The sequence below is a fragment of the Gastrolobium bilobum genome, unplaced genomic scaffold, assembly GCF_033153095.1.
Source record: "Gastrolobium bilobum isolate Gb01-03AN ecotype WA unplaced genomic scaffold, APGP_CSIRO_Gbil_v1 utg10129, whole genome shotgun sequence".
Taxonomy (NCBI): domain Eukaryota; kingdom Viridiplantae; phylum Streptophyta; class Magnoliopsida; order Fabales; family Fabaceae; genus Gastrolobium; species Gastrolobium bilobum.
In genome coordinates, this window is record NW_026896468.1 from 84,211 (window position 1) to 94,423 (window position 10,213).

The window sequence follows — 10,213 nt, forward strand, 5'->3', positions numbered from 1 at the left end:
ACTCAACTTGAAAATTAAGAGGTTTAGGAGTGATAGAGGAGGAGAGTACACAATGACAGGGTTCAAGGAATTTTGCGCTTCGGAGGGCATAATACTTGAAACCACTACTCCTTACTCACCCCAATCAAATGGTGTTGCCGAGTGCAAGAATAGGACATTAACTGAAATGTTAAACTCTATGTTACTTACAGCTGGCATGCCTTTCTCTTATTGAGGAGAAGCAGTTCTAACTGCCAATCACATCCTGAACAGGTTGCCGCACTCTAAGTTGTCTATGACTCCTTATGAGATATGACATAAGCGCTCTTGTAGATATGATACTCTTAAGACTTGGGGATGTATTGCTTATGTAAGAATACAAGATCGTAAGAGACCTAAGGTGGGACCTAGAACCATTCCTTGCGTATATCTAGGAAGTGCAGAAGACAGTGCTGCAAATAGATTTTTGGATCTATCTACAACTGCGGTAATAGAATCCAGATATGCTTAATTCTTTGAGAATAAGTTTATCAAAGATCATGGCTTGAGTGTTTTTGGATCTACAGATATGATTTTAGAATATCCTATAGAATCTAAAGCAAGCTCTTCTGACACTTACCCTACACAACTGGCTGTTGAATCAGTTTCAGTTAGAGTATCTACGAGAGAGAGAGTTCCCAAAGACTTTGGCGAGGACTTTGTCTCTTACCATCTAGAGGATGACCCATTCTCCTATCAGGAAGCAATGAGATCTAGGGAATCTCTACTGTGGGCAGAAGCCATAGATGATGAAATGAGCTCTCTGCTACATAATCATACTTGACAGCTAGTCAATTTGCCGAAAGGGTCTAAGGCTATAGGTTGTAAGTTGGTAGTGAAGAAGAAATTGAATAGTGATGGATCGATAGCCAGATACAAAGCACATTTAGTAGCTAAAGGCTATAGACAACAAAGTGAAGTAGACTATTTTGGTGTCGACTCACCTGTTTGTTATCAATCAACTATAAGAATTCTTCTTGCTTTGAGATCTATTGAACATTATGTAGTGCATGAAATGGATGTAAAGACAACTAGTGGATGACATGTTAATTCTTGGTTTTGATCATTCTGTAGTGAGCGACATGAAAGCTAATTTAGCTAAAGAATTTGACATGAAAAATCTTGGTATTGCTAATACCATTCTTGGTATGAAAGTAAGCTTTGATAGACAAGTTATCTCCCTAAGCCAGACTCATTATATTGAGCAGCTACTTTCTACCTGGGGATACAATGAGTGCAAACTGAGTGAGACACCTTGTGATTATAATAAAAGACTGAGTCCTCATTAAGGGACCAGTGTGGATCAGTTAAAGTATTCAAAACTGATTGGTAGTCTCATATATGCTTCAAGTTGCATTAGACCTGACATAGCCTTTACAGTTGGCATGCTGAGTCATTTCACTAGTAATCCTAGTAAAGAGCATTGGGATGCCCTCGATAGGTTGATGCCATATCTTAAAGGTACTAAAGATTATGCTCTACACTACTCTGGTTATCCTTCAATTGTGGATTAATATTCTGATACGTCATGGTGTTCAGAAATCAGAAATAGTAAGTTCACCAGTGGATATGTATTCACTTTAGGTGGAGCTACTATTGCTTGGAAATCCAAAAGATATACTTGTTGTAAATAGTAATTATGTAGTCATTTATTAGTAATTATGTAGTCATTTATTGTTGTTGTAAATAGTAATTATGTAGTCATTTATTAGTAATTATGTAGTCATTTATTTGTATTTATTGAGTCCGTTAACTTGTATATTGGGCCAAGCCCATTAGGTCAAAATTAGGTCAAGAAGTCTCTATAAATAGAGACCCCTATGTACAGATTCAAATACGATTCAATAATATTTCAAATACCCTTTTATTTCAAGTTGGTATCAGAGCTCTCGATCCTGAGGGCTCTGCTTCCGCGCCTATTGTCTTTAGAACAAGAACCTTTTTATTCTTTTTGTCTCTCGCTGCCATCAGCCGCCACCGGATTTTTTTCCGGGGACCTCTTGGACCGAGAAGATCTCTGTTATACTGGATCTGTGCTCCTCTCTTTGATCGGACATCGTTTGGTATTTATTTGTGATTTTTTGGCTTCTTGGAGCTTTTCTTTGACCATTTTCTGTGCAATATGGCCTCTTCTCAAAGGAGTTCTTTTTCAAAATTTTATGATGGTACCTCTTCTAGACCTAAGAGAGATGATTGATGGTGTTCTTATTGTAAAAGAACAGGTCATATCAAGGATTTATGCTTTCGCCTTTATGGAAAGCAATCTGTCTTAGAAAAGATGGCAAAGTTGTGTGGTCAAGCGCATTTTACTTCCTCTGAAATAACTCCTACACCTAATAAGACCCAACCTGCATTTCGTCCAGATGAGTTGGAACGGCTCCGAACCATTCTTGATTCTATGAGTAAGTCATCTGATACTAGTGCTTTGACTATGACTGGTATGAGCTCCAAAACTTATTCTTTCATTTCTTCATGTAATGATTTTAAACATTCTTGGGTTGTTGATTCTGGTGCTACTGATCATATGGCTTGTTGTGCTGACTCCTTTACCTCTTATCATCCTACCATTGGAACTCATACAATAGCCGTAGCTGATGGCTCTCATACATCAGTTGCGGGTTCTGGTGACATAAACTTACAGCAGTCCTTACATCTTAAGGATGTTCTTCATGTTCCTAAACTCTCCACGAATCTTCTTTCTATTCATAAAATTACAAAAGATTTGAATTGTACTGTAACCTTCTATCCTACCCATTGTGTTTTTCAGGATCTCGCCACAGGGAAGACGATTGGTAGTGCTAAAGAGCAAGGTGGGTTGTACTATCTGGTGTCACAATCTCTTGCAAATAAAGTAACAAATCACATCTTGATGTCTCATGGTCAATCAACTGCTGATTCTTTGATTTGGCTTCATCATAAGCGCTTAGGTCTTCCTCCATTTAGTTTACTCAAATCTTTATTTCCGTCATTGTTTTTGTCTAAATCTGTTGAGTCTTTTCATTATGATGTTTGTGAATTTGCTAAGCATCATCGTGTGTCTTTTCCTTCTAGTATTACTAAGAGTGTTGAACCTTTTGATCTTATTCATTCTGATGTTTGGGGTCCCTCTAAAGTCCCTCATGGTTCTGGAAATAGATGGTTTGTTTCTTTTATTGATGATTGCACTCGTGTAACTTGGGTGTACTTAATGCATGAAAAGTCTGAGGTACCACAACTGTTCTTTCAATTTTATAAAATGATTGAGACCCAGTTTGGTAAAAAAACTCAAGAGACTAAGAACAGATAATGGTACTGAATATGTTAATCATAGCTTTTCCCAATTTATAAGAAATAACGGTATGATTCATGAACTTACTTGTGTTGACACCCCCCAACAGAATGGGGTTGCTGAAAGAAAAAATCGTCACCTTCTTGAAGTGGCTCGTGCATTAATGTTTCAGACACATGTACCCAAATACTATTGGGGAGATGCTATTCTTACTGCAGCATTCTTGATCAACCGTTTACCCACTCGGGTACTTGACCATGTAAGTCCTATTCACTCTATGACTTCTTTTTTCCCTTCTATTCCAACTATGATGAGTCTTCCTCCACGAGTGTTTGGGTGTGTTGCTTTTGTTCATGTTCATAAACATCATCGCAGTAAGTTGGACCCTAGGGCTATTAAATGTGTTTTTCTTGGTTATGTTCCTGATAAGAAGGGCTACAAGTGCTATCACCCTAGTAGTAGGAAATTTTTTGTTTCTATGGATGTTACATTTCAAGAATCTGAGTCCTTTTTCCAAGGTCCTCATCTTCAGGGGGAGAATCCTTCACCAGAAATCTCATCACCTCCCTTCTTTGAGTTTGAATCATCAGTGTCTACTCCTTTACCTATGTCAGTGTATCCTCCACCTGGTCCTGTTCCTCCTGTGTCTGTTTCTCCTGTGATTGATACATCAAGTACACCAGAGATACGAAAGATTATGACACCTGAAAGAAGGAAACAACTCACATTGTCTCAGCAGCAACCTCAATCGTCTGAACCACTGGTAAGTCCTGAATCTCATATTTCTGATCATGATGTTAATACTTCTGATGACTTACCCATTACTACTGATTCTGATGATTTACCCATTGCTCTTAGAAAAGGAAAAAGAGCTTGTCCCAAGAAATCTTGTCCCTCTTGTACTCAATACCCTATCTCCCAGTTTGTTTCCTCTGCTAATCTTTTTGTGCAGCACAAAAGCTTTGTTTCAGCACTAGACTCTATTGCAATCCCAAAATCAGTACATGAAGCCTTGAAAGATAGGAATTGGGCTCAAGCCATGCAAGAGGAGATGAATGCATTGGAGAAAAATAAAACATGGGAGGTTATTGATAGACCTACTAGAAAGAAAGCAGTAGGGTGCAGATGGGTTTATGCCCTAAAATATAATTCTGATGGAACTCTTGAGAGATACAAAGCTCGATTAGTTGCCAAAGGTTACTCTCAAACCTATGGCATTGATTATGAAGAAACATTTGCTCCAGTTGCAAAGATGAATACGGTGAGAGTTTTGTTATCCCTTGCTTCCCATTACAATTGGGATATAAACCAATTTGATGTGAAGAATGCTTTCCTCAATGGTGAGTTAGAAGAAGAAGTCTACATGGAAATTCCGCCTGGTTTTGATTCTGTGAAGGGAGAAAATAAAGTTTGTAAATTAAAAAAGACCTTGTATGGATTGAAGCAGTCACCTCGTGCCTGGTTTGGAAAGTTTACTAAGGTTATGATGACCTTAGGATATAAACAAAGTCAAGGAGATCACACTTTTTTTTCAAGCACTCCCAAAATGGGAAGCTTACTGTGCTCTTTGTATATGTTGATGATATTATTATCACAGGTGATGATTTTGTGGAGAGACAGATTCTGCAAACACGGCTTGTCTCTGAGTTTGAAGTCAAAGACCTTGGGAAACTGAAATATTTCCTAGGGATAGAAGTAGCTCATTCGAGCAAAGGAATCTTTATCAGCCAGAGGAAATATGTTCTTGATCTTCTCAAAGAAGCAGGAAAGCTCGGGTGTAAACCCTCTAATACTCCTATTGAGCAGAATCACAAGATGAGCTATGAAGAGCAGAGTCCTCCAGTTGATAAAGGACAATATCAACGGCTAGTTGGGAAATTGATATATTTGGCCCATACTAGACCAGACTTAGCTTATGCTGTTAGTGTTGTCAGTCAGTTTATGCACGATCCAAAGGAGAAACATATGCAGGAAGTAGAGAGAATTCTTCAGTATCTGAAAGGTACTCCTGGTAAAGGGTTGTTATTCCGACGTGATGGCAATCTATCTTTAGAAGTCTACACAGATGCTGATTATGCTGGATCCGTGACTGACCGTCGTTCTACCACTAGTTATTGCATGTTTCTTTGTGGTAACTTGGTGACATGGAGAAGTAAGAAACAAGATGTGGTCGCCAGATCAAGTGCAGAAGCTGAATTTCGAGCTATGGCTCAAGGCATTTGTGAGTTACTGTGGCTGAAAATTGTACTTGATGATCTAAAAATAAAATATGAGGGACATATGAAGCTGCTATGTGATAATAAGTCCGCTATTTGTATAGCTCATAATCCAGTTCAACATGATCGAACTAAACATATTGAGGTCGACCGCCATTTAATCAAAGAGAAACTTGATAGCGGGTTGATTACCACTCCATACATTCCCACTGGGCGTCAATTAGCTGATCTATTGACAAAGGGGCTTCCTTCAGATAGATTTCAAGAACTTGCTAGCAAGCTGGGAATGATAAATATCTATTCCTCAGCTTGAGGGGGAGTGTTGTAAATAGTAATTATGTAACCATTTATTAGTAATTATGTAGTCATTTATTGCTGTTGTAAATAGTAATTATGTAGTCATTTATTAGTAATTATGTAGTCATTTATTTGTATTTATTGAGTCCGTTAACTTGTATATTGGGCCAAGCCCATTAGGTCAAAATTAGGTCAAGAAGTCTATAAATAGAGACCCCTATGTACAGATTCAAATACGATTCAATAATATTTCAAATACCCTTTTATTTCAAGTATACTTGTATTGCATTGTCGTCTATGGAATCAGAACTTTTTGCTTTAGCCTTAGCCGACGAAGAGGTAAAGTGGATAAAGAATCTGATTATGGATATTCCTTTGACTCGGCTAAAGATTAATTCTTTAAGCCTATTTTGTGATAATCGAGCAGTTGTCCAAGTTGTTAAAAATGCTCTCTTTAATTCAAAGAGAAGACATATTAGATTGAGACATGCGTTGTTGAATTATCTGAGAAAATAAGGAGTTATCACCTTGATCGATGTGAGATCGAATGATAACTTGGCTGATGCTCTCACAAAAGATATGCCTAAAGATCGATTATTCAAAACAGTGGGGGAAATGGGGTTAAAGACTATATAGACAAGTCTTAATTACCATTTACTTACCTTTTAATTGTGTGTTTTGAATTATCAAATCTTTCTTTTGTTGGCCAAAATGATAAGCACTGTTTATATGTTTCATCGATGTTCATGGTTGTTGATTAATTTGAAAAGGATAAGTTGTCTCATTCCAAACTCGATCAAGATAACTTGAACCTGATTCAAAGGTTCTACCTGGGAAACTTTATTCCAAACTTGATGATACAATCTAACCGGGTTGGACCATCCTTTTGGTTAAATGATCTCATTCCAAACTTGATGCTAGATTATTTAACTTTGAGGAATCAGTAATTGTGACATTCCAAATTGAAACATTGAAATAGTAGTTTGCATAAGAAACCTATGGGTCTTGTTCTTAATTGAAACTTGACATCACATGACTAGGTTATTGTAAGTGACTTGACTATTGGTCATGTTCATTGAAACTAGACAATGGTTATTCTCTTACAAATAAACTTAAGTTGATGACTCTTTGCAAAACAAATTTTTTAGGCCTTGTTCATAATTTATGAAACTGGTTTGATGCTTATAAACATGATATTTCAATGCTTTCTGACATTAATATATGTTCTTCTTTGCTTGATGATATGATGCTAAGTTCTTTTAGTAGAACTAGACATCTTTGGTAGATTACTCAACCGATTGAATTCATAATAATATGAAAGTCATATTTGATATTCTACAGAGAATGACAGAGATGGAGGAGAGCTTAATGAGAGGGATCTTGACTAAGATCACCTCCTTGATGAATGAATATATCATTTAGAGTAAGTGGGGACTTGACAGTTCACCCGCTATTGCCCATTTTGATTGAGTCTATTTATATGAGACTTACATTTTACTATCTTTATTTTATAAACATTGTTGATTGTGTACTGATTTTGAGACTTATTTTGGATGTTGGGATTTAGATGAGTTTAGATTGAATCTAAAACTCTAAATATTTATTTTAGTATGTTGGTCTCAGAACAGATTCATGATAATGATGATTTATTTATTTAGATTGAAAATAACGATTGAGTTTAATATTTTACAGTTAAAACTCTTTGATTGATCCGAGTTAATTGTCTTGGACTGGATATGAATGATTCATATTTGTTTGAACATTATATTGATCACTCTATTGGATTGTGCTATATAGTGAACATATGAGGAGATTGTTGGATATATTAATAATATAATCCAATAATATGTTCACATATAAGCCCAATAGGTGAAAGCATGATTATTTGGTTCCATACGGTCTGGAGCCCAATAGTTTGCATTATATCTAGGATTTCCTAAGCTGGAGGTAACACTATTAAACATTTCAAACTTGATGTCTCTTGATGTAATACTTCAAGCATCTCTAAACCCTTCTCTCTCAAACTCATTACCTCCAACAATCACACTACACAAATATATATATATGAGGATACTTTTTATGCAGCCGCCGTAGAGAGTGTTATCTGCAGCTGACACAGAAAAGTGGGCCCCACAACTTAAAAAAAAAAAAAACCAGGATACGGCACCGTATCCTGGTGGGGCCCACTTTTCTGTGTCAGTTGCAGATAACACTCTCTACGGCGGCTGCAGAAGAAGTATCCCATATATATATATATATATATATATATATATATATAATGTAAATCGAATGAAATTAAATGAGTAACATCACAAAAGGTCTAAATGAAGAATAAGAATTTATCCATTAACCTTCTGAAAACAACTTTCAAGTCTTACATTTTTCCTATAATAATAAGTCTCACAAAAAATACTAAGATGTATTATTTCACACTTTAAGCATTTTGTATCATTTAAATATTTTTTTATTTTAAGTTCTTTCGTCGAAGTTAATTTATCATCCTTTTAAAATAAAAAACAAATCTTTAAAATCTTAGTAGAAAATTAAATATGTAAATTGATTGAGAGATAAATAAGCTGGAATGTAAAATGCATATGTTATACTATTTTATTAAAAGAATGTATACGTAATAAAATGTGTCATAACTGACATTCCGTTTTGTGCTCTAGCTTTTAACAGTTGGAAGAGGTTATATATGTGTTGTCAAGACTTATAGGAACCCTTGTCTTTAGGGTATATCTTTATTTCTAGCCTCTAGTTGGAGACTTTTTCTCCAAAGAAAAAACAAACTGTCAATTGCTCTTTCATTGAAAAAAAATTCTGGCAAAGGAATTTCCTCCCAAATCACCAACAACATTGCAAGCACACCTAGCTGTCAAATCTTTTAAGTCATAGCACCCAATTATCTATGTGTTTCTTAATGTTCTGCATGGTTGTTACTTGTTAGTGTTGAATTTCCCTTCCTCAAATTTGGCAATGCTTCCTCATTATTGGGTATCTCCTATTCCATTCAATTCTCATTGAAGTTTTCAAGGTGAGGTATAGTCTTTACATTCATCTTTTGAAGTATGATAAACCCAGAAGAAAAAATCAAAACTTACTAACAAAAAAGACATTAGAAATTGAAGAGTATTTTTTATTCCAAAAGGGGTTTCAATCCATTTATTAGACTCTGTTGGAGAACCCCTTAGGAAGCATGCATAATGGCTCTTCATCTTTCCTTTAGATCACCATCAGTGTCAAACTCATATCAAGGATCACCTTTAGTTGAGAGAATATCAGAGGAGCCTTTGCCTTTGCCAAACAAAACTGCTCAAAGCACTGTCACATGTATCTACCAAGCCAATGTTGCAGGGCATTGGAGAAATATATCAGTCTTATGGTGCAAAAACCTTATGAACCATACATTAAACCTCAAGGTTGATAGCATAAGGGGTGAGTTTCAATACACTTGTAAGATTGATGTTAAGCCATGGTACTTTTGGAACAAAAAAGGGTATAAATCTTTTGAGGTTGATGGCCATCCTGTGGAAGTCTATTGGGATCTCCGGTCAGCTAAGTTTTCCGGCAGCCCGGAGCCGAGCAGCGATTATTATGTAGCATTAGTGTCTGATGAAGAGGTGGTGTTGTTATTGGGGGATTATAGGAAGAAAGCTTACAAGAGAATGAAAATGAGACCAACCCTTATCGAGGCTGTGCTACTTGTCAAGAGAGAAAACGTTTTTGCCAAGAAAAGCTTCTCAACAAGGGCCAGATTTGATGAGAAGAGAAAAGAGAGTGACATTGTTGTGGAGAGTTCAACCATTGGGCAAAAAGAACCTGAAATGTGGATTAGCATAGATGGGATTGTGTTGATTCATGTTAAGAATTTGCAGTGGAAGTTTAGAGGGAACCAAACTGTTATGGTTAATAAGCAACCTGTACAAGTGTTTTGGGATGTGCATGATTGGTTGTTTAGTTTCCCAGGATCAGGACCTGGTTTGTTCATTTTCAAAGCAGGGCCTGCAGAGGCTGAGAATGAAAAAGAAGACAGAGTTTTTGAAGGTTGTGACAGTGATGATGGTAGTAGTGGTTATTATTCAACTCGGAGTTATGCTTCCTTTGAATCTTCCCTTGTTCTATGTGCCTACAAACTTGAGTAATAGGGCAGAGACCAAATGTATAATAGTGGGGACAATGATTAGAAAGATAGTAAAGTTAGTTCTATTTTTTGTGTGTCAATGGATATATCCAATATTATAAAGAATGCCAATTGCTTTTGCATAATGAATGGGAAGGTCTGGTTAATTGAAACCAGGATACTGTGATTGGTAATTGCATGGTTATTTTATCAAATTTTATGGTATTTTCTGTTGATGCAACTTTAACTCTTCACTCTAAGCCTTCACCTGTACTAGATACTAGATAGTAATGA

At 36.3% G+C, this 10,213-nt stretch overlaps 1 protein-coding gene across 1 annotated transcript; it reads left to right on the plus strand.

Moving 5' to 3' along the window:
* The first annotated feature begins 9,002 nt into the window (after positions 1-9,002).
* Positions 9,003-9,941, plus strand: LOC133299884 (uncharacterized). Its single transcript, XM_061499378.1, has one exon. The coding sequence runs from the start codon at positions 9,003-9,005 to the stop codon at positions 9,939-9,941; it is 939 nt and encodes a 312-aa protein (XP_061355362.1).
* The last annotated feature ends 272 nt before the right edge of the window (positions 9,942-10,213 follow it).